The sequence below is a fragment of the Plecotus auritus genome (assembly GCF_963455305.1).
Source record: "Plecotus auritus genome assembly, chromosome: X".
NCBI lineage: Eukaryota > Metazoa > Chordata > Mammalia > Chiroptera > Vespertilionidae > Plecotus > Plecotus auritus.
Window position 1 is genome coordinate 137,978,677 of NC_137784.1, and position 25,845 is coordinate 138,004,521.

The 25,845-nt window shown below is 43.6% G+C and overlaps 1 protein-coding gene across 1 annotated transcript in view; it reads left to right on the top strand.

Moving 5' to 3' along the window:
- The window catches only part of DGKK (diacylglycerol kinase kappa), a gene marked incomplete at both ends in the record, with an annotated part of 151,189 nt that overhangs the window by 107,808 nt on the left and 17,536 nt on the right, over window positions 1-25,845 (top strand). The window contains 9 exons of the mRNA XM_080652379.1: window positions 114-222; window positions 993-1,132; window positions 2,054-2,135; window positions 5,574-5,665; window positions 19,881-19,980; window positions 21,468-21,687; window positions 23,213-23,317; window positions 23,775-23,871; window positions 25,620-25,727. Coding sequence (XP_080508505.1) covers window positions 114-222; window positions 993-1,132; window positions 2,054-2,135; window positions 5,574-5,665; window positions 19,881-19,980; window positions 21,468-21,687; window positions 23,213-23,317; window positions 23,775-23,871; window positions 25,620-25,727 — 1,053 coding nt within the window. The remainder of the gene's footprint in view (window positions 1-113; window positions 223-992; window positions 1,133-2,053; window positions 2,136-5,573; window positions 5,666-19,880; window positions 19,981-21,467; window positions 21,688-23,212; window positions 23,318-23,774; window positions 23,872-25,619; window positions 25,728-25,845) is intronic.

Genomic DNA, 25,845 nt, shown 5'->3' on the forward strand with positions numbered 1-25,845 from the left:
TTAGCAGGGTAAAGAAGGAACAGTCCTTGGGCCCTTTGTAGGAAACATTGTAGGAAAGAGTTGTAAAACCCAGCAGTCCATTAAATGTTTCCCTTTTCTCCTTTTTCTTCCAGGCTGTCCATGTTCAAGAACTTTGCTCGCTTTCGCATTGTGGTTTGTGGTGGAGATGGCAGTGTAAGCTGGGTCTTATCGCTGATTGATGCCTTAGGATTGCATGAAAGGGTGAGTCCCTAGCTGACTCAGTTTACCCATTGCTGGGGTGTGAAGCTTCTCATCCCAAAAAGTCCCTAGTCTTCACTCTCCCTGTCTGTAAAATACATGTTTCCCATTGGTTTCATACTTAACCTGACTGATAGATTTCCAATCTAAGCCTGCTCACCTAGACCATTTTCTGGTTGTCTACCTGTGGATAGAGAAATGAGGGAGTTAACAGGAAAAAAAATGAGCAGTGCTCTATTTTCCAAGACCCAAAGTAAAGATTTGAAAGGGAGGAGAACAAACAAAAAAGAAGTGGCTTCAGGCAACATTCAGCCCCTAATTTCCTCGACCTCCTGAGGCAATTGATTTTCTTCCTTGAGTTTCAAGAGCAGCAGAAACTTTCCTCTACCTCTCCCCCCTTTTCCCTAAGCAAACACTCTGCTCTTCTGAATCTAGTAGCTTTGTCTCTTAAGACACCTTACGTCTTTGGCCCAGCCTAAATAGAAATCTGTGACTATATTTTTCTTTTATAAACATAGCTATACATATTAGCATATTCCATCAACTTTTCCCTTTACTGGGTAGGCTCTGTATGGCCAAGAGTGGGGCTCAACCCCTTTGGGAAAATTTCACTCAATTTCAAACATCTTTCTAACATAATTTCCAGAATCATAAATTCCTTATTGCCACTGGCTTTGAGACCACAATCTTTCCCAAAGAGTGCCTTCTGTGTTCTTTTATGGGTATCTCTTCATAGTTCTGTCTGAAAAGGGTACCTGGTTTTGTTCTTGCAGTGTCAGCTGGCAGTCATCCCGCTTGGAACCGGCAATGATCTGGCCCGTGTCCTTGGCTGGGGTGCGTTCTGGAACAAAAACAAGTCACCTCTGAACATCCTCAACAGAGTGGAACAGGCTAGTGTGAGAATTCTAGACAGGTGAGTGGCTGAAAGATCAGGCTCTTGTGCCTTTTCCAGTTGTACACTAGTTATTTCCAGTTACATCATCTCAATCAGGAATGCTTTCATCTCCCTCATAGAGCCTTTATGTCTTCAGTTTGGGGGAGTTTGGGAGGTAGTGGCCTTGGCTATAAGGAAACCAGGGCCTACTATGTATCCTTCAAACATCACTGAAGCCCCTCATCAACTCAAAATATCCTAAAGCAACATCCCCATGGGTAAATTTCAAGGGTTCTGTGAACCTTCTTTTCCTTGGGGAAAGTGTCCATTTTTTCCTTGGGGAAGTGTCCTTCTCTCTATTCTATTCTAGAATAGTATAGAAAATGGTAGATGCAAGTTGTACTTAAAAATATACACCGTCATTAAGTTATCAAAGAAACTGAAAAAATGAGAGTTCATACACAATTAGCCTAAACTGTCTATGCTTTATAGAAGATATAGTATTGCCATCTTATCTTCTGAAAAGAAAGGCTTTATGTGCTGGGGCATAGTATTTGATATATGATTGCCCATGAGGATATCCTGGGTGCTTTCTCAAGATACCAAGCTAGGCTCTATCACAAAGATTCTTGTTCAGTGGGTCTTGGATAGGGCCTGATATGTGTATTTTATAAAAGCACTTCAGGTGATCTTGATATTTACCTCTGGTTAAGAAACACTGCTTTCTGAGAACCCTATGATGGAATTCCTTCCATCACACTGTCCTAGAGAATCCATGAGGACCCCCCTACCTTGTGGTATATCTTGAGGTAAGGTGACCTGAGATAGCTTGGGCATCCCCTACATCTCTCCCAACACATAAACATTTTTATGTCTTTTTCACATGTGAAACACTGATACCAGCCTGTGATGAAACAGAGTCCTAAATATCTGTCTGTCTGTCTTTGAATTTCATTTCAGATGGAGTGTGATGATTCGTGAGACTCCCAGACAAACCCCATTGCTAAGAGGGCAAGTTGAAATGGATATACCCCGATTTGAGGTAAGTACTACCCAGCTGTATTTCAGGCCAATATCTTTATTGCACAGTGAAATAATAGGCAAAATACAGAGAAAAGCTATTGTATTTTCTATGAGCTTGATGAGAATGAGATCATTGAAAATTGGGGACATGTCAATCAGCAGCTATTTACCAAAAATGGTGATAGGTACTGTGGGCATAATTCATTCAGCCATTTACTAGTACTTATTCACCCACTCAAAATAGGTATGGAAAATATTTATGAATTAACTACTAAGTGTGAGATACTGTTCTAGCAGCTGTTTTTATATGCTAGTTGTTAAAAAAGAATGACAGTCCATGCTGTCATAGAGCTAATAGTTGCAGTGGTAGAAAAAATTTATTAAGTAGTATGAGTGTTAGTATATAAAGAAGTAGCAAGGGTGGTAACACCCAGCAGGTGTACCTAAGCCAGTCTGGGGGAAATCAGGGAAAGCTTCTCAGATTAACTACCATTTCAGAAGATATTTAAGGACCAGAGTTAACCAGGATAGTGGGAAAGAGGAGGCCTCTTCCAAATTGATAGAACAGTGTGTGTTGTTCCAAAGGCAAGAGAGAGCATGGAATATTCACACAACTGAAATGCATTCATAATGGCTGAGGCATAGGGGCCAGGGCATATACAGGAAGTTCTACTAAAGATGAAAGTGGAGAAGTAATCAGGAGCAGGCCAGGAAGAACATGATAAACAATGATAGGAAGTTTGAACTTTTATCCTAAGAACAATGAAAATTATAGAAGATTTTTTTACCTTATAAGGAAATTTTTCAAACACATAGGAAATGTTAAATGGTAGATTCTACTATTAATATTTTACTATACTTTATCACAAATCTATCCATCTATCCATTCTGCTATCTAATAGAAAGGGTTTAAGGAGGGGAGTTCCATGGTAGGTGGAGAAATAATTGAAGGAATAAAGATTAGAAGAAAGGAGAAAAACAGAAGATGTTGTAATTGTCTAGATAAAAGATAATGATGATTTGGACTGGTGAGGTGTAACAGAGATAAGGAGAAATGGAATCATTTAAGATATATGAAAGAGATAGGCTCATCAGGACTTGGTAGATGCAAGTTATAGTTAAAAATATAGACTCAAGAGCCAGATTATCTGGAATTGAATCCTGACTCTGCTACTTATCAGCTACCCCTTTTCCTATGCCTCAGTTTTCTGTTCTGTGAAACTGGGATAATAATAATCCTTATTATAAGGACTACATGAAAAAATATATATAGCTTAGAACAGAGCCTGGCACATAGTAAGTGCTATATAAGTAGATGCTGTTATTATCTACTAGAGGCCTGGTCCATGAAATTCATGCATTGGGGGGGGCCCTCAGCCCGACCTGCACCCTCTCCAATCTGGGAGCCCTCAGGGAATGTCCTACTGATGGCGGCTTAGGCCCACTCCCCATGGTTCTCTGCTCTCTGCAGGGCCTGCCTGCTCCACACCATGGCGATGGGCAAGAAGGCCCTGCTGGGTGCTGCCTGCGGGCCATGCTTGCCTGCTCCTGGGTCGCCGTGGCGACAGCCAAACAGGCCCTGTTGGGTGCTGCCTACGGTCCCGCTTGCTTGCTTGCGGGTCGCCGCAGCTATGGCCAAGCAGGCCCTGCTATCTGCTGTCAAGCTGCACCGCCGCCCTCCCCTCCCAGGGCCAGCGATGGTCCCAGGAGGCTGTGGGCTTGGTGCCCATCCCTGGGACCCAGGCTGCTTGGCGCCACCCCCGCCTCTGGCCGCTTGGCACCTGCATATGCAAATTAACCCACCATCTTTGTTGGGTTAATTTGCATTCTCACTCCTGATTGGCTGGTGGGTGTCGCAGAGGTACGGTCAATTTGCATCTTTCTCTTTTATTAGTGTAGATAATAATAAAAGTATAATATGCTAATTAGACTGGATGTCCTTCCAGACATCCTTCCTTCCATACAAAGCCATGGTGGGCAGAGGCTGAGGCAGAGGCGGCTGCCATGGCAGCAGGGACCAAGTCCTTCCACTAATTTTGTGCATCAGGCCTCTAGTTACTAGTATCTACACTAATAAAAGAGAAACATGCAAATTAACCATCACTCTGCTACACCCACAAGCCACACCCACCAGCCAATGAGGAGCAAGTATGCAAGTTAACCCAACCAAGATGGCAGCCAGTCATGGAGCTGGAGCAAGCAGGAGGCTTGAGTTGCCCCGGCAATGGAGGAAGCCAAGCTTCCCGCCCACCCTGGCCTGCCCTGGCCTCTGCTCAAGGCTACAAAGTTTCAATTATAGAAGATAAATAAATCCCAACAAAAATGGTGGCAGCCACAGAGCTGGAGCAAGCAGGAGGCTTGGGTTGCCCCTGGCTATGGAGGAAGCCAAGCTTCCCGCCTGCCCTGGCCAGCCCTGGCCTCCGCTCAAGGCTACAAAGTTTCAATTATAGAAGATACATAAATCCTAGATACTTGCTTCCAGCCAGCCCTGGCCTCCACTCAAGGAGGCACTGAAAAAAATAAAAAGAAAAAGAAAAAAAGGAGGGGCTGGGACCTTGGGTCGCCGGGGGGGTGATCAGGCCAGGATGGGATGGCGGGGGCCATTGGGGATAAGCAGACCAGCAGGGGGGCCAGTTAGGGGTGAGCAGGCCGTCAGTGGGGGTCAGTTGGAGGTGGTCAGGACAGCGGGGGCAAAGTTTGGAGTGAGCAGGCAAGCAGGGTTGCAGTTGGGGGTGAGCAGGCCAGTGGGGAGGGGAGGTGGGGGTAAGCAGGCCAGCGGGGGGGGCAGTTGGGTGAGCAGGCTGGCACAGGGGGCAGTTGGGGGAAATCAGGCTGGCAGGGGGCATTTGGGGGTGAGCAGGCTGGCAGGCAAAGTGGTTAGGGGCAATAAGGCAGGCAGGCAGGCAGGCAGGTGAGCGGCTGGAGCCAGCAGTCCCAGATTGTGAGAGGGATGTCCGACTGCCGGTTTAGGCCCGATCCCTGTAAACTGGCAGTGGGACATCCTTCAAGGGGTCCCAGATTGGAGAGGGTGTAGGCCTGGCTGAGGAACACCCCCCTGCCCCCCGTGCATGAATTTTGTGCACTGGGCCACTAGTTATTATATAAGAGGAGATAATCTGGCACTGGAAAAATGTGGGTTCAAATCCCAGATCTATTATTTACTATCTATGTAATATGAGATTGTTCATTTGAAACAAGGAACAAATATTATCACCTTTATATGAGTTTTAAATATTAATTTAAATGAGAGGAAACAATATCTTTTATTTTTAGAATGACCACAAAGCTAAGATTATCTATGAGGATCTTCAAAAAAATTCCTTAATTATGATTATTTCCAGAGAGGCAGTTGAGTTGATGGTAAAGAGTCAGTAAGACATAATGAGGGAATGAGAATGGGCAACACACTATGTTACATTGCTAAGGTTCCAAGTCTGAACACTCCTTTTCCCCCTAGGCTGCTGTCATTCAACACTTAGAATCTGCAACCACTGAGTTGAACAAAATCCTGAAGGCCAAGTATCCTACAGAGATGATCATCCCAACCAGGTCAGTCTTCCTTTGGCTCTCAGACTTTGGGGTTTTTCTTGCCCCTCATGGGCTGTCTTCAGTCAGAGGTAGGATTCATTTTAACAGTTTGGGGTGCTGAGGCCAAGGAAAGTACAGTAAATCCTCACTTAACATCATCAATAGGTTCTTGGAACTATGGAAAAACAACATATAGTGAAATCAGTTTTACCATAGGCTAATTGATATAAACAAGTTAAGTTCCTATGGCACCTCATGAACGTTATAACAAAGTGACATTAAACAATATTATGTTATTTGAGGGTCTGCTGTATATGTTTATCTTTCCAAATCAAATTTCTCCCTACTCAAATCTACTGAATAAAAATATCAGGATATCAGGATAAAAAGATGAGATTGGGATGAGGGGTCCTGCTACTCCAAAAAGACAAAATAGCAAACCAGAGATTTGGAAAAAGGGGAGGAATTCTGGTCAAGATGGCAGAATAGATAAACACTGGGTTCACTCCTCCCATGACCACATCAAAATTACAACTAAATTACAAAACAACCGCCTTGGCCATTGTGGCTCATTTGGTTGGGTATCATCCCATGCACTGAAAGTTTGCCAGTTCAATTTCCGGTCAGGGCACATGTCCAAGTTGTGGACTCGATCCCTGGTAAAGGTCATTCAGGAGACAGCTGATTGACGTTTCATTCTCATGTCGATGTTTCTCTCTCTCTTCCTCTCTCTGTAAAAATAAATAAAAATTTTTAATTGCAAAATAACCACTATTGAGAACCACCTGAAGGCTAGCTGAACAGAATTACTATTACTAAGGATGCAAAGAGGAAGTCATATTGAGACTGGTAGAAGGGATGGATACACGGAACAGGTCCCTCACTCATGATGTGGCAGTTTTCTTTTTTTTTTTAAATACATTTTTATTGATTTCAGAGAGGAAAGGAGAGGGAGAGAGAGATAGAAACATTAATGATGAGAGAGAATCATTGATCAGCTGCCTCCTGCATGCCCCCTACTGGGGATTGAGCCCGCAACCTGGGCACGTGCCCTTGACTGAAATTGAACCTGGGACCCTTCAGTCCATAAGCCAACACTCTATCCATTGAGTCAAACCAGCTAGGGTGGTGTGGCAATTTTCAACAGAAGAGATAGTTAGGCTGTGTTGGTCCTGCCTGAGAATCGAGGAATCCCAGCCTCACACCAAACTCATCCAGTGCCAAAAAGGAAGTCCCTATAACATCAGGCTATGAAAACTAGTGAGGATTGTGGCTAAGTGATATGGATGGCTACTGGAATCCCAGGCACTGCAGGTCTTAATGGGACTGCACACATACTTATACTAGTGGCCCGGTGCACAAAATTTGTTCACAGGGAGGGGGGTGTCCCTCAGCCCGGCCTGCACCCTCTCCAATCTGGGACCCCTCGGGGGATGTCCAACCCTAAACCGGCAGTCAGACATCCCTCTCACAATCCGGGACTGCTGGCTCCTAACTGTTCACCTGCCTGCCTGCCTGATCACCCCTAACCACTCTGCCTGCCAGCCTGATTGCCCCCAACTGCCACCCCCTTCCAGCCTTATCACCCCTAACTGCCCCCCTGCTGGCCTGCTCACCCCCAACTGCCCCCCTGCCAGTTAGCTTGCCCCCAACTGCCCTCCCACTGGCTGCTCACCCCCAACTTCCCTCCCCTGCCAGCCTGCTCGCCCCCAACTGCCACCCTGCCACCCTGCTCTCCCCCAACAGTGACCCCCTGCCAGCCTGATTGCCCCCAACTTCCCACCCCCACCAGCCAGCTTGCCCCCAACTGTCCCCCCGCCAGCCTGCTCACCCCAACTGCTCCCCCCTGCCAGCCTGATCGCCCCTAACCACCTCTGCCTTGACCCCACCACCATGGCTTTGTCTGGAAGGACGTCTGGAAGGTCTCTCTGAAAGTCTCCTGGTCTAATTAGCATATTACTCTTTTATTAGTATAGATGCTCACAAATTCACTCACTCTGAGCTCCAGCATTGGAGCATCAGCTAAAAAAGCACCAATGACATACAAGAAGGAGCTGAATTGACTAGCTCCAAGGCAAGGACTGAATGGGCAGGAAGCAGGGCAACTCTCCTTGGGATGGAAGTGCTGGCAGAGGCCACTGTTCCTTTGCTGAAAACCTCCCTTCACTCAGGCAGCAGATGCAGGTGGATGCCAAATATGAGCTCTACATTAACTGGGTTAAGACCATTCACCCACCCTGGTGATTTGCTGAGACCTTGCCCCACCCAATTCACACATGCCCAGACTAAACCTCTTGCAGAAGCTTTTCCACACAAGTTGCCTTCCACTGCTCATGTTGTGGATTTCCTTGAAATTTCTCAAAGGTTCATAAACACCAACCAAGCAGTAGCTGGCTTTGGCATGCCCCAAATCTCTTGTTAAGCAGCCTGAAGCCCAACACTAGTAGCAACTGTCCTCTCTTCACAGCCTAACAGCTCTCAGAGGCCTCCAAGCCCAGCACAGATTGAAACAAACCACAGATCCCTTTGTAACTCCTACTAGGTGATCTTGGGCTGGACAGAGACAGTGGCTGACTTGGCCTGCATGAGAGCCCCTCATAAGAGGCCCCAGAACCAATAAACCTAGTGGTCGGCTTCAGACCACACCAGACACCACCCTAACAGCTTCACATATGACACACCAGATTCAACAAGCACTAGAGCCCCAGTAAAGCAAATGCCACTCAGTGGGGTCAGCCCCCAGCACAACAGCTTGTCCACTATAGTTATGGCCAATCCTTATTGATAGTCATTCAGAGAGTCAATCACATCCACTGACATGCCAACAGCAATCAGGGCTCAACTACAATAGGAGAGCACACATGATTAATAAAAGGGACACCCCTGAAATACCAGGCTCAAGTGATCAGGGAGACTGTGCCCCACATGACACCTATTACATAAGGCCACACTGCCAACACTGGGAGACATAGCCAATATGCCAAATATATAGAAACAAATAAAGTCAGCCAAAATTAGGAGACAAGGAAGCATGTCCCAAATGAAACAACAGGACAAAACTTCAGAAAAAGAACTAAATGAAATGGAGACAAGCAATCTACCAGATGCAGAGTTCAAAGCGCTAATTATATGGATGTTCAATAAACTTAGGGAGAGAATAGACACACTCAATGAGAACTTATAGGAAACATTTAAAAAGAGATAGAAAACATAAAAATGAACCAGTCAGAAATGAAGAATATAATAACTGAAATGAAGAATATATTAGAATCAACAATAGATTAGATGAAGCAGAGGATCAAATCAGCAATCTGGTAGACAAGGTAGCAAAAAAACACCCAATTATAATAGGAAAAGAGAATTTAAAAAAATGAAGATAGTTTAACTCTCAGACAACATCAAGCACACCAACATTTGCATCATAAGGGTACCAGAAGGAGAAGAGAGAGAGAGCAAGGGATTGAGAACCTATTTTAAGGAATAATGACTGAAAACTTCCCTAATCAAGTGAAGGAAATAGACAAGTCCAGGAAGCACAGAGGTTCACAAACAAGATGAACCCAAAGAGGCCCACACCAAGACAACTCATAATTAAAATGCCAAGATTAAAAGCAAAGAATCTTAAAACTAGCAAGAGAAAAGCAGCTACTTATATACAAAGAAACTCCCATAAGATTGTCAGCTTATTTCTCAGCAGAAACTTTGGAGGCCTGAAAGGATTAGCACAAAGTATTCAAAGTGATGAAAATCAAGGACATACAACCAAGATTACCCTACCCAGCAAGGTTATTATTTAGAACTGAGAGATAAAGAATTTCCCAGTCAAGAAAAAAACTAAAGGAGTTTGTCCCCACTAAACCAGAACACAAAAGAATGTTAAAAGGACTTCTTTAAGAAGAAAAGATTAAAAATATGGATAGGAAAATATTGGAAAGAAAACAAATTCTCACTGACAGAGATACACGTATAATAAAAGCAGTGGATCAACTAAAATACAAAGCTAGTACAAAGGTTAAAAAGTAAGAACATTATGTATAATTACAACAATAAATTAAGGGATACATACAAACATACACAAGAGGTGAAAAATAATGACAAAAACATAAATGTAGAGAGAGTAATTAAAAATGTACTTATTTTAGAATGTGTTCAAAGTTAAGAGACCATCAAATTAAAATAGATTGCCATAAATATAATTTGGTATATAGGAAGCACATGGTAACCACAAATAAAGAAATCTACAAGAAAAAAAAGAGAAAGGGATCTAAACACACTATGGAAAGTCATTAACATATAAAGAAAACAAGAGAATAGATAGATGATAGATGATAGATGATAGATAGATAGATAGATAGATGATAGATAGATAGATAGATAGATAGATAGATAGATAGATAGATGATAGATCGATAGATATAGATAACTCCCAACAAACAGAAACTGCAGAAAGAACAGAAAAGAACTACAAAAACACTCAGAAAAACAAATTATAAAATGTCAATAGCTAAATACCTATCAATAACCACTTTAAAATGTAAATGGAGTAAATGCTCCATTAAAAAGAAAAAGGGTGGCTGAATGGCAAAAAAAAAATCAAGACCCATACATATGCTTTCTACAGGAGACCCCTTCAGATCAAAAGACACAGACACACACAGACTAAACATAAAGGGATGGAAAAATATTTCATGCAAAAGGAAACAAAAAAAGCTTGCATAGCAATACTTATATCAGACAAAATAGACTTTAAAACAAGGACTGCAATAAGAGACAAAAAGGGCATTTCCTAATGATAAAGGGACTGATCCAGCAAAAGAAAATAACTCTCATAACCACCTATGTACCCAATATAGGAGAATCTGAATATATAAAGCAAATTTGTCAGACATAAAGGGATATATCCCAGTAATACACTCATTAACATCAATGAATATATCATTCATACAGAATATCAATAAGACAACAGTGGCCTTAAATTACACATTAGACTATATAAATGTAATGAATATTTTTAGGACACTTCAGCAGAATATACATTTTCCTCAAGTGCACATGGAACATGTTCCAGGATAAACTACATGCTGGGCCACAAAACAAGTCTCAATAAGTTTAAGAACATTGAATCATATAAAACATCTTCTCTAATCACAATGGTATAAAAGTAGAAATCAATTATGGGAAGAAAATTGAAAAACACACAAACATATGGAGGCTAAATAACATGTTACTAAACAATGAATGGGTTCACAAGGAGATCAAGGAAGAAATCAAAAGATGCCTTGAGTCAAATGAAAATACAGCAACCCCAAATCTATGGCACACAGCCAAGGCAATTCTAAAAGGAAATTTTACTATATAGCAATACAGGCCTGCCTCAAGAAACAAGACAAATAAACAATCTAACCTTACGTTTAAAGGAAATAGAAACAAAAGGACAAATAAAGCCCAAAGTGGGTACATGGAAGGAAACAATAAAGATCCAAGGGTAAATAAATAGAGTCTAAAAAAACACCTAAACCAAGAGCTGATTTGTTGAAAAGATTTTTAAAAAATTGGTAAATCTTCAGCCAGTTTCATCAAGAAAAAAATAGAGGAGGCCCAAATAAATAAAATCAGAAATGAAAAAGGAGAAGTAATGAACCAACACTACAAAAATACAAATGATTATAAAGAAATATTACGAACAATTATATGTCAACAAATTGGGTGACCTGGAAAAAATAGACAAAAATTCCCAGAAACATACAATCTTCCAAAACTGTATAAGGAATAATCAGAGAATCTTAATAGGCAGATTACAACTAGTGAAATTGAAGCAATAATAAAAATAGGTAGATGATAGATAGATAGATAGATAGATAGATAGATAGATAGATAGATGATAGATATAACTCCCAACAGATGGCTTCACAAGTGAATTTTACCAAGTATTTAAAGAATAATTAATACTATTCTTTTCAAACTGTCCCAAACATCAAACAGAATAAAATACCTAGGAATAACTTTAACCAAGGTGGCAAAATACCTGTATTTTGAAAACTACAAGACATTGAAGAAGATACAAATAAGATAAAGGATATACTAGTACCATGGTCACGAATCAAGAATTAACATCATTAAAATGTCCATACTACCCAAAGCAATCTACAGATTCAGTGCAATCCCTATTAAAATATCAATGGCATTTTTCACAGAACTAAAACGAATTATCCTAAAACTTTTATGGAACCACAAAAGACCCTGAATAGCCAAAGCAATTTTGAGAATAAAGGACAAAGTTGGAGATATCATGCTAACTGATCTAAATGTTATACTACAAAGCTATAGTAATCAAAACAGCATGGTACTGACATAAAAACAGACACAGATTAATGGAAGAAAATAGAGAACCCAGAAATAAATTCATGTTTATATGATCAATTAAGCTATGACAAAGGAGACAAGAATATACAATGGGTTACAGACAATCTCTTCAATAAATAATATTGGGAAAATTGGATAGGTACATGCAAAAAATGAAACTTAATCACTTTGTTACATCATATGCAAGAATAAATTCAAAATGGGTTAAAGACTTAAATATAAGACCCAAAACCATAAAATTCCTAGAAGAAAATATAGGCAGTAAAGTCTTTGACATCACTCTTAGCTATCTGTGTGTGTGTGTGTGTGTGTGTGTGTGTGTGTGTGTGTCCTTGGGCAAGGGAAACAAAGGAAAAAATAAATACAAATGGGACTTACATCAAACTAAAGAGTTTTTGCACAGTGAAGGAAACCATCAACAAAGCAAAAAGACAACCTACTGAATGGAAGAAGATATTTTCCAATGATATATCCAATAAGGGGTTAATATCTAAAGTATAGGATGTCCCAAAAAATGTATACACACTTTGAATGATTACAAAGTCAGTGTTTATTAACATAGAGTTCATTTTCAACATTTAAAAGAATCTACAGAAATGAATAATTTTTTGTCAAAGCCTGTTTTCAAACTGATGACCGTTCTCATCCAGGCACTGCTGATAATGTGAAGCAATGGAATCGCAAACATCAAGAATCGTTTTGTTAGGTATTTGGGCACTCTCAATTTGTCAACTGTTGCCAGTTTCGTACTGTAAACTTTATCTTTTATGTATCCCCATGAAAAAGGTCTAATGGCCCTAGCTGGTGTGACTCAGTGGCTAGAGAGTTGGCCTGCAGACCGAAGGGTCCCAGGTTTGATTCCAGTCAAGGGCACGTACCTCGGTTGCAGGCTCCTCGCTGGCCTGGGACCTGGTCAGGGCATGTGCAGGAGGAAACCAATAGATGTGTTTCTCTCACATCAGTGTTTCTGTCTTTCCCTCTCTCTCCCACTCTCTCTAAAAATCAATGGGAAAATATCCTCATGTGAGGATAAAAAAAAGTTTAGTGGATAAATTTTCTTTGTTCAAAGCTTAATCTGGCTTCACCCATTATTTCAAATCAGTTACACCTGAAAAGGAATGAAAATTGAGTTTTCAGCTATTAAAGTGTGTATACACTTGAATAATTATAAAGGCAGTGTTTGTACTTCAACTGCATTTTCAAACTTCCAGTAGCATTTTAGGATGAATTTCCTTTGTTCAAACCCAGTCTGGCTGAAAAAACAAACATCAGTTGAGCCTACCAGCTATTAATGTGTGTGTATAAATGATTTGGGGACATCCTGCATATAAGGAAGTCATACAACTTTACACACACACAAAAATAACAACAAAATAAAACAAACAAAAACCTAATGGTACAGCTACACAATGGAATACTATGCTGCTATAAAAAAGAAGGAACTCTTACCATTTTCAGCAGCATGGATGGACCTGGAGAGCATTATGTTAAGTGAAATAAGCCAGGCAATGAAAGAAAAATACCACATGATCTCACTCATTTATGGAAAATAAAGAACATTATAACTTGATGAACAAAAAGATAGATACAGAGGCAGTAAAGCATCAAACAGACTGTCAAATTACAGCGGGAAAGCTGGGGAGTGTTCGGGAGGGGAGGGAAATAGATCAACCAATGGACTTGTATGCATGCATATAAGCACACCAATGGACACAAGACACTGGGGGGGGGTGGAATGAGGGCATGCGACAGGGCATAGGGGATGCTGGGGGAAGGTCAATAGGGGGGAAAATGAGACATATATACTACTACATATAATACTTTAAACAAAAAATATATTAAATAATAAAATAAAATGAAAAATATTATAATCTTAAAAAAAATGGAAGAGGACCTGAATAGACATTTCTCCAAAGAGGATGGCCAAGAGACATATGAAAAGATCAGCATCTCTAATCATCAGGGAAATGCAAATTAAAACCACAATGTGATGTCACCTCACACCTGTCAGAGTGGCTATCATCAATAAATCAACAAACAACAAGTCTTAGCAAGGATGCGGAGAAAAGGAAACCCTCATGCACTGTTGTTTGGATTGCAAATTGGTGCATCCACTATGGAAAACAGTATGGAAGTTCCTCAAAAAATTAAAAATAGAACTATTATATGACTGAGCAATTCCACTTCTGGGCATTTATCTGAAGAAATGCAAAAGACTCATTCGAAAAGACATATGCACTCCTATGTTCATTGCAGTAGCCAAGATAAGGAAGCAACCTAAGTGTCCATTGACAAATAAATAGATAAAGATGTGGTTCATATATACAATAGAATATTATTCAACCATGAAAAAGAATGAAGTCTGTCATTTGAAACAACATAGATGGACCTAGAGAGTATTATGCTAAGTGAAATAAGTTGGACAGAAAAAGAAAAATATCATACAATTTCACTTATATGTGGAATCTAAGAAATAAAATAAATGAATAAACAAAACAGAAGCAAATTTATAGATTCAGAGAACAAATTGATGGGTGCCAGACAAGAGGGGGTTGAGGCTGGGTAAAAAAAAAAAAAAAAGGAAAGGATTAAGATGTACAAATTGCCAATTATAAAAACACTAATGGGGATATAAAGTACAGCATGGGAAATATAATCCTATCTAATAAAAGAGTAATATGCAAATTAACCATCACTCCGCTACACCCACAAGCCATGCCCACAGGCCACGCCCACAAGCCAATCAGGAGTGAATATGCAAATAAACCCAACCAAGATGGCTACGGCCACAGAGAGCAGGAGGGAGGCTTGGGTTTCCCCGGCGATGGAGGAAGCCAAGCTTTCCGCCTGCCCTTGCTAGCCTAGGCCTCCACTCAAGGCTACAAAGTTTCAATGATAGAAGATACATAAACCCAAACAGAAATGGCGGCAGCCACGGAGATGGAAAGAGCAGGAGGCTAGGGTTGCCCTCGGCAATGGAGGAAGTCAAGCTTTCCGTACACCCTGGCCGGACCAGGCCTCGCTTAAGGCTACAAAGTTTCAATTATAGAAGATACATAAATCCCAATAGAAATGGCTGCCGCCACAGAGCAAGCAGAAGGCTTGGCTCCGCTCCAGGCTACAAAGTTTCAATTGTAGAAGATAAATAAACCCCAGATACCAGGGCCTCTGCTTGGGTCACCGGGGGGCATGGCCGGCCTGCAAACCACCACAGGCCCCTTGCCCAGGCCGCCTCATGCCCCAAGGGAACCCCCACCCTGATCCAGGACACCCTTCAGGGCAAACCAGCTGGCCCCCACCCATGCACCAGGCCTCTATTCTATCTAATAAAAGAGTAATATGCAGATTGACCATCACTCCAACACACAAGATGGCTGCCCCCATGTGGACACAAGATGGCCACCACAAGATGGCCAGCAAGGGAGGGCAGTTGGGAGGGACCAGGCCTGTGAGGGAGGGCAGTTGGGGGTGATCAGGCCTGCAGGGGAGAGCAGTTAGGGGTGACCAAGCCGGCAGAGGAGGGAAGTTGGGGGCAACCAGGCCTGCAGGGAAAGGCAGTTGGGAGGGACCCAGGCCTGCAGGGGAGAGCAGTTGGGGGGGACCAGGCCTGCAGGGGAGGGCAGTTAGGGGTGACCAGGCCTGCAGGGGAGGGAAGTTAGGGGCAAACAGGCTGGCAGGGGAGTGGTTAGGGGGTGATCAGGCTGGCAGGCAGAAGCGGTTAGGGGCAATCAGGAAGGCAGGCAGGCGAGCAGTTGGGAGCCAGCAGTCCTGGATTGTGAGAGGGATGTCCGAGTGTCCATTAAACAGGCAGTCGGACATTCCTCGAGGGGTCCCATATTGGAGAGGGTGCAGGCTGGGCTGAGGGACACCCCCTTCCCCCGTGCATGAATTTCGTGCACTGGGCCTCTAGTAGATAATATTATAATAACTAGAGGCCCGGTGCACGAAATTCATGCATGGGGTGAGGGGGAATCCCCTCAGCCCAGCCTGTACCCTCTCTAATCTGGGACTCCTCGGGGGCAGTCGGACCTCCCTCTCACAATCCAGGACCACTGGCTCCTAACTGCTCACCTGCCTGCCTGCCTGCCTGCCTGGTCACCCCTTACTGCCCCCATGCCAACCTGGTCGCCCCCAACTGCCCCCCCCCACGGGCCTGGTCACCCCACGCAGCCTGCTGCTTGGTCATTTGGTCGCCCTTCACTGACCCCCCTGCCGGCCTGGTCACCCCACACAGCCTGTTGCTCAGTCATTTGGTTTCCCCTCACTAACTTCCCTGCTGGCCCGATCACCCCACAGAGCCTGCTGCTCGGTTATTTGGTCGCCCCTCACTGACCCCCCTGCCAGCCTAGTCACCCCACGCAGTCTGCTGCTCAGTCATCCATTCAGTTGTGATGGTCGCTTAGGCTTTTATATATATAGATTATGTATGATGTCAAATGGGTACTTCACTTATTGGGGTGATCATTTTGTATGTTATATAAATGTCTAATCACAATGTTGTACACCTGAAACTATTATAATATTATATATCAACCTCAATTGAAAAAAAACTAAATTCTTTTAAAAAGGTAATAAGCCAGTCAGAGAAAGACAAGTACCACATGATTTCACTCATATGTGGAATTTAATGAACAAACTGAACTATCAAGCAAAATATAGACAAACTCATAGATAGAGAGCAGGCAGACAGTTTTGATCGGGGAGGGGGTGGAGGGTAGGAGGATTGAGCAAAAAAGAAAATAAAGAGAGAGGGAACTCATGGACATTGACAACAGTGTGATGATTGCAGGGGGGAGTTTTAGGAGGGCTTAGAGGAGCTAAATGGTAATGTAAGAAATAAAAATAAATAAAAAACTTTTTAAAAATATTTTTAAAAGGGTTACAGAAGGGAAACACAATATTTTATACCATTCAAAAGCATATTATAGCTCACTATAGTAGGGACACCTTGCTTTTACTCTGACACTAGGAAAGGTCTCTGTGGTATCTACTATAGCTCTTTTTTCCTAGCCTGAACAACACATTCTCCCCTTCTAAATATATGGGTCATTCATTCCTCCAGGACTCTTTGGAGGGTTACTGCCAAGCCTACAACATTCTCCTTTGAGAAACACATGCCACAGGGACAGTTCCCCCAATATCATGTTTACACTAAACTAGTGGCCTGGAGCCTGAAATCCATGCACATTAAAAGGGAGTTAGAGGAAATAATTTAATATTGCTATTTTCCCTTTCTCTATAATAGAAGTGTCAGAGATGAAAGAAAATTAGTAAAATGTATATAAAATATCCCTCCTGTCAGAGTCTGGGGCATGCCATGGGACCTAGAGTCAAGTCCCTGCCCACCACCCGCACGCACTTTGAAAATGCAAGAGACCCAAACTTGGCTGGCCCCACCCCCATTGGATGAGACCCAGACCTGGCCATCCCCACCCCTGTCAAGCCCCTCCAGGCTGGGGGAACAGCCTCAGATCCCCCAACCCAGCACCAGGTGGGGGACACAGTATCAGGTCCCCCATCAAGCCCCGCTGGGCAGGGGGCGCAGCCTCAGGTTGCCCAGACCAGTGCCCGGGCAGGGGGTGCAGCCTGAGGTCCCCTGTCAAGCCATGCCAGGCAGGGGACATGGCCTGAGGTCCTCTGGCCTGGCACTGGGGTAGGGGGCACAGCATGAGGTCTCCCGGCCCAGCGCCAGGGGGGGGTCACAGCCTGGGGTCTCCTGGCCTGGCGCCATGGCAGGGGGTGTGGCCTGAGGTCTCCAGTCCCAGAGCTGGGGCGAGGGGTATGGCCTGAGGTCCCCCATCAACCCAGCCCCCCCCAACAGCGTCATGTCAGTGCTGAACGGGGACACATGCAGGCAGTGTCACATCCCTAGCTGGGGATGCAGTCAGGCAGCTTCACCTCAGTGCTGGGTGGGGATGCACACAGGCAGCGTGATGTTAGCACTGGAGGTGGAAGTCCCTGCCCCATCCCCGCCCACACACTGGTCATGACTGGGACACCCTAACGGACAAATTAGCATATTACCTCTTTATATGTATAGACTAGAGGCCCAGTGCACGAAATTCGTGCACGGGGGGTGTGTGTCCCTCAGCCCAGCCTGCACCCTCTCCAATATGGGACTCCTCGAGGGATGTCCGACTGCCCGTTTAGGCCTGGGCCTAAACGGGCAGTCGGACATCCCCCTCACAATCCAGGACTGCTGGCTCCCAACTGCTCGCCTGCCTGCCTTCCTGATTGCCCCTAACTGCTTCTGCCTGCCAGCCTGATCACCCCCTAACCACTCCCCTGACAGCCTGATTGATGCCTAACTGCTCCCCTGCCAGCCTGTTTGCCCCTAACTGCCCTCCCCTGCAGGCCTGGTCACCCCTAACTGCCCTCCCCTGAAGGCCTGGTCACCCCTAACTGCCCTCCCCTGCAGTCTTGGTCCCCCCCCTCAACTTCCCTCCTCTGCCGGCTTGATCACCCCTAACTGCCCTCCCCTGCAGGCCTGGGTCCCTCCCAACCACCTTTCCCTGCAGGCCTGGTCGCCCCCAACTTCCCTCCTCTGCCGGCTTGGTCACCCCTAACTGCCCTCCCCTGCAGGCCTGGTCCCTCCCAACTGCCCTCCCCTGCTGGCCATCTTGTGGTGGCCATCTTGTGTCTACATGGGGCAGCCATCTTTAACCACATGGGGGCAGCCATCTTGTGTGTTGGGGTGATGGTCAATCTGCATATTACTCTTTTATTAGATAGGATAGAGGCCTGGTGCACGGGTGGGGGCCAGCTGGTTTGCCCTGAAGGGTGTCCCGGATCAGGGTAGGGGTTCCCTTGGGGCGTGGGGCAGCCTGGGTGATGGGCCTGTGGTGGTTTGCAGGCCAGCCATGCCTCCCAGTGACCCAAGCAGAGGCCCTGGTATCTGGGGTTTATTTATCTTCTATAATTGAAACGTTGTAGCCTTGAGCAGAGCCAAGCCTCCTGCTTGCTCCATGGCCGCAGCTATTTCTGTTGGTATTTATTTATCTTCTATAATGAAACTTTGTAGCCTTGAGTGGAGGCCTGGGCAGGCCAGGGTGTGCGGAAAGCTTGGCTTCCTCCATTGCCCAGGAAACCCAAGCCTCCTGCTCGCACCGTGGCCACAGCCATCTTGGTTGGGTTAATTTGCATACTCGCTCCTGATTGGCTGGTGGGCGTGGCTTGTGGGTGTAGTGGAGTGATAGTTAATTTGCATATTACTCTTTTATTAGATAGGATTAGCTGGGCCCTTGAACTATAGCTGATTTGACCCAGGCTGAAATTCTTTAATTCTGCTTTCTGAAAATTTGAAATTAGGACTATGAAATGCTAATTAAACTCTCTTAGGTACTTGTATATTTTACTATAAATACATGAAGAAGCATGGGAAAAAAACAGAGAGGGGAGAAGGTATTATGGAGGAGAGGCAAAAGCAGATGGAGGGAGGAGAGATCTGGAAAGAGAGACAGAGAGAAGAATGATGAGGAATATGGAGAGTAATCTACATACTATATAAAAGCCAAGTGACTGAAACAACCAGAATGACCGGAATGACCAGTTGCTATGATGCGCACTGCTGCTGGCCAACTGACATGATCAGAGGCATGGCTGGCCGGAAAACTTCCTGCAGCCCCTCCCCCTGGCCGGCCCAGTCCCCAATCAGTGCCCCCCCACACCTCGATCAGGGGCAGGGTAGGCTGGACAACCTCCCATGGCCCCTTCCCCCAGCTGGCCCAGCCCTGATCGACCCCAATTGCGGAGGGCCGGCCGGACTCCACCCGTGCACGAATTCGTGCACTGAGCCTCTAGTGATATTATAAGAAAGAAGGGCTCTAGATCTCATGGTTCATGTCACATTGTGCTATATATCTCATCTTTCCAGATTCCTGTGCTCAGCAGTGGAAGATTTTGTGGTTGATATTGTAAAGACCTGGAGTCAGATAAAACAGAACAATGCAACAATAGCGTCTGTGATTTTGAAAGTAAGTTTCCATTCCTTTTGTCTTGCACTCTGTGGAGCCAGGTGCTTCTCACTGGAAATTGTAAAAGAAAAGCAGGGAGGAGCAACTCCCTGATGGGGAGAAGTCCACCTCATCAAATTCCATCTTTTACCAAATGAAGAGTGGCACTATTCGTGCTTATATATGTATCAGGTACCTAACTATATGCCAAGCATCTGCCCACATCTAGACACAAGTGTACACCAAGCATGTATGCACACGGTTGTATACCAGAACATGCTAGAAAATATGTACAAAAAATACATACTAGAAATATACCCACATTTGCCACTTTAACCAAGCAACAATAGCTAACAATTATAACAGTACTTACTCTGTGCCAGGAACTGTTAAGCACTTTTAATTTATTAACTTATTTAATCCCCACAATTGTCTTGGAATATAAAAGCACAAGGAGGTTAGGTAACTTGCCTCAAGTCACAAACTATTAAGTGATATAGCTGGGAATCAAGCCATAATTACTCAGCACATTCCCAAACATACACATATACAAAGGCAGACACACCAGGCACCCATGCAGGGACATGTCCACATCCATAGGATCATGCCCATGAAAATATCAGTTCAGAAATATTTACCTTTCCTCAAGTTGGCCATATCATTTTATAGGCCAACTAGATGCCCAGTGCATGAAATTTGTGCATGGGGGCATCCCTCAGCATGGCCTGCACCCTCTCCAATCCAGGACCCCTCGGGGAATGTCTGACTTCCAGTTTAGGCCTGATCTAGTCAGACATCCCTCTCACAATCCAGAACCGCTGGCTCCTAACTGCTCACCTGCCTGCTTGCCTGATCACCCCTAACCACTGTGCCTGCCTGCCTGCCTGATCACACCTAACCACCTCTGCCTGCCTGCCTGATCACCCCGAACCGCCTCTGCCTGCCTGCCTGATTGCCCCTAACTCCTCTGCCTGCCTGCCTTATTGCTCCTAAGCACCTCTGCCTGCCTGCCTGATGCCCCTAACCACTCTCCCCTGCCGGCCTAATCACCACTAACTGCTCTCCCCTGCCAGCCTGATTGCCCCTAACCACTCTGCCTGCTGGCCTGATCGCCCCTAACTGCCTCTGCCTCGGCCCCCGCCACCATGGCTTTGTTCAGAAGGATGTCTGGAAGACATCTGGTCTATCTGGTCTAATTAGCATATTACCCTTTTATTAGTATAGATATGACATGAGAAAAACTTGGCAACATGCACTGGTTCCTGCAGCTGTTCAGAAACAAATGAAATCTGTTTGATCCCCAAACACTTTTCGGTTATTTCATCACATCTACCCAAGTATTTATTTTCCCAAACTTTCATCTCCCCACAGATAACTTTCTATGCTCAATGTTCCTGGCCAGCTACTACCCCTTCCCACCTCTTCCCATATCACCCCAGCACCTCATTCTATTCTCTCAAGCACTGGTCCCTTATAATAATGTCCTGTCTCCTTTCCTCCCTATATAGAGCGACTTGATATATGACAAGCTCAGTGTCCTGATTGATGTCCTGGCTGAGGAGGCAGCAGTTGAAAAGAGTGCAACAGTATGTGCAGATAGTAGCAAGGCAGATGGAAAGCCATTCATCCCTCAAATAGACCACATAGCCAAGTGCAAGTTGGAGCTGGCCACAAAGGCCAAGAATCTCCAGAAATCCTTGAAACTCATTGTATTCCAAGTTGAACAAGGTAAGGGTCCCAGGGTTGTGGAGATTGAGGTAGGAAAAAAAAGAAAGTTCCAGTGAATGGTTTACTGGTCTCCCTCTCTGTAGGTTTTATACTTGACTCCACTACCAAAACTTGACTAGATTCTGCATTCACATAGCATCCAAAATCAGTCCTCAGACTGCTGATTTGAAAAGTGTCAGTCCTTATGATAAGCTGCCACTTTGGCTCCTCCTACCTCCCAGGCACTCAACTCTTGCTACTCATTTATTTTTGGAACTAATGCTCATTCTAAAAAATTACAGCTGTTTAAAGCTCTGTCAGCTTCCACCCCCAGCCATGAGTTTTTCCACCCATTCCTGTTTCCATCCAACCACCAAGCCTGTGACTATTTTAGAAGGAAAATAGTACTTATCTCTTCATGTCTTGCCCAGTATCAATTAAGCACAAGGGTCCTGAGAGTGGTCCTGGCAGCTCTGAAATTGATTGCTATTTCCCAAACTCATGAGAAGTTGCAAGCTTTCAACTCAGTATGAAAACTCTTTCAACTCCTTCAACTTCTTAATTTAACATTTTGGTTCCCACTTCTTCCCACAATGCTTCTTTGAAAAACAGATCAGAAGATGGTATAAGACAAAGTGTGTTCTACCTGAGCTATTGAAATTGAGCAGATGTCCACGTAAAAGTCCTTTGACTTTTAGCCATGGTACCTTCTTCTGCCTTGGTACCTTTAAACACAACCTCAGCCAAACTTCCAAAAAAGAAAGGAAATATCCCTTCTGCATTGTGAAAGAATTGAACAGTCAGTTTGCCTCTATTTCTGTAGTAGTTTCCAAGTAGTGATAATTGGATTACAACCAACTCTCAGCCTGCTCCATCAACACATAAGTCAGATTTTAGAAGTGCAGTTTGTGGCAATGGGATAGAGAAAGCCTCCCATGTTAGGATAGAGATTGAACCTATGTGCTTTGGCATAGGCTGAGCACCTGAGCTATACACTATACTGGTGAAATGAAGGAGACTTCTCAAATATTCTGTGTATGGGTGAGACATTTGAGTGAAAGAATGGTATGTTCCTAGAGGCTCACATTTGCAGAAAAAGTCATGTGAGTGAATGAATTAACAAAGCGCTAAGAATAGAGGTAGAAGAGCAGAGGGTTTCCCACGGTGCCCCACCCCCTTCCCACAGCTGGCCCTGAGCTTCTACTCACAATCACATTTACTGGGTGACAGAAAAAGAGTGACCAGTAAAACAGAGAAAGCTCGAGCATGGATATGAAGAGATATGGTGGCAATACTGTAAGAAACCTGAGACTACAAAAGTATCATGGAGGAGAGGTGATGGTCCAAATGAGAGTCTCTATTGTCTAACCACACACTGGCATTAATTAAATAAAGGAAATTCTGGAGAAATGCCTGATAAATGTGACCATTCCTCCACCCCCACCCCCACCCCCGCCCTGTTTTACTTTCCTTTCCTTCCCTTTCCTTCCTTTTCCTTTCCTTTCCGTTCCCTTCCCTTCCCTCCTTACTTCCACTTTTTCTCTAGTTCTGGATGAACAAAGCCGACAGATGATATCGGTTAAGAACTTTACTTCAACTTTCTTCCCGGAAGATGACTCAGAAGATATTAGCCGGACGAGCCCAAGACACCGTAAGGATATTTCTGTTCTTCTCTTATTCTACCCTTTATCACTGTCTTCTAGTGGCAGAAAATAAAGATGTGTTTTCATGCATTTTCCCTTAGCCATAATCCTACTCTGAAGTATATTCCCCTTCCTCTTTCTCAGAAAACTCACACTATTAAGACCCCATGCCAATGTCCACAAGTAATGACACTATTAGGTCCTTTGAAAAGGCTTGCCTGATGAAATCCAAGATTTGAAGCTGTTTTCACTGCTAGAAAGCAAGTAACTCAGCTTCACTGTCCTCTCAGTAGAAGCCCCTGTCTATCCAAGATGATCCCTCTTTGGAAAGCAAACCCTGAATGTTATCTCAGAGAAAGTCATTGAGCTTGACCCTACTTCCACAGACAAAATAGTGTGAAACACAAGTGATGACAGGGATTTCTTGTTTGCATCTGACACCAAGGTGATGTCATTTGTGTCTAGGTTCTCGTTGTGGCATTTTGTCTTCTATACCTTCTCTCAAAAGTGAAGACCTTGATAACCTTAATTTGGAGCACTTACATTTTACACCTGAAACTATGTAAGTATTCAGCCTTATGACCTTTTTATGGCTTTCTTTTCTCTGGTTAAGAGCATAGCCTAAGAATGCCCAGAGTCAAATTTTTACTGTACTTTACTACTTGTCCAACCTTATGCAACCAATATGAGCCTCAGTTTCCTTACATGTAAAATGGAGGTAATTGTAGAACCTGTCACATAGGTTTGTTGTATTTATTGAGTTTATATATGCAAAGTACTTTCACTGAGCAGTGCTTGGCACCCATAGTTAAATGCTATATGTGTTAATATTTATTATTGTTATTATTATTATAAACAATAAATGTTAGCTGTTGTTCTTTCAAATGACTTGTTTTCCACTGTTGCCTTTAACAGCAAACAATTGAAGGGACTAAAAGAATAAATGGGCATTTAGGGGAGTAGGCAGTAAATCTAAAGATGTTTGTCTCACTAGCCCTACTAGTTTAGAATATTCCCAGCAGCTAAGTTCTGTCCTATTCACTCATTTTGAGTTACATTAAAAAGATCAGTTGAACATCAGTTAGAAAGACCTCAATTTCTGGACTGTGGTTGAGGGAAGCAAATCTCATGTGAGAGATGTAGGGTCAGTTAAGTAATGAATTTTTTAAATTATCTTTAATTTTAAATGGCTACACTGTACCCATTTTCAGTTTCCCAAACGAAGAACACAGTAGAATTATTGAAGTTTTTTGCAGCTTTCTATTTATTCTTATCTCCAGCCCCCACTCCCTTCTCCTTCACCATTGGCTTAAGTTCATGGACTTACTTAATGAGTTTTGATCAAGGGAGTGCTAGCAAATGTTTAAAACCATCTCTCTGGGTTTAAGGGAGGGAAAACCCTGGGATAAACCCTCCCACCATAATCTATTTCAAGCTACTGATACAATTCCATTAAATGCATAGTTGAGAAGTGATAGGAATAATCAGCTGACATGAACTGGTACAAACAGGCTTTAGCACACCACTGGTTTTGATGTCAACACCTGAGAAGAATGCAGAAGAATAAAAAAACTGCCTGATATATATCCTCTTTTATCAGTCTTTTCTCCCAAATGTGTGGTCACTTTGCTCTTTGGTGTGAACACACCGCAAAGGAGTTCAGATATATCTTAAAACAATAGTGCAGGCTTTACTCTCAGACATTTTTCATTGTTTTTTAATATGTTTTTATTTATTTTAGAGAGAAAGGAAGGGAGAGGGAGAGAGAAAAAAATTAATGTGAGAGAGAAGCATTGATTGGTTGCCTCCCATACACACCCCAACTAGGAACCAACCCCATAACCTGGGTATGTGTCCTGACCCGGAATCAAACCAGCAACCCTTTGGCGCAAGGGACGACACAACCAACTGAGCCACACCAGCCAGGGCTACTCTCATACATTTTTATCTGAGATACTCAAAAGTTCTTTGTGGGAATAAACCAATGACTGTATTCCCCTTTATTATATGTGGGAAAATATTGGCCACTCATATCTGAGGACTTCCAAACATTATTTCTTTATTATGAGCCCCAAATCCACTGAATCCTCCCAACTAGGTGGGTGCCCTCTTTTACAGCTAACAATGCTAGTTGTTAACACAATAGGAAATCTACTTGTGCTTCCCAAGAACATTAAGGCTTGTTTCCAATGTAGAGGAGTCCTTCCTTCAGTGCTTTTTTATCATGCATATGAAGTCTGCTGCCCAATAATAATGGCACTTCTTTTGTGCACCAATGTCTGTCCTCCTCTTCCCTTTGCCTAATTTCAGACGTTTCAAAGAAAAGTGCGTCATGAACAACTATTTTGGAATTGGACTAGATGCTAAAATTTCTCTGGAGTTCAACACCAGAAGAGATGAACACCCAGGACAATACAAGTAAGGAAAAGAAACTCCTCTTCCTACATGAAGACAGACAATAACCATATATACATAGTATATTGCTACATACCCTACCTCTCAGACAAGCAACAGAAGTAAGAGGTCCTTTGGAAGT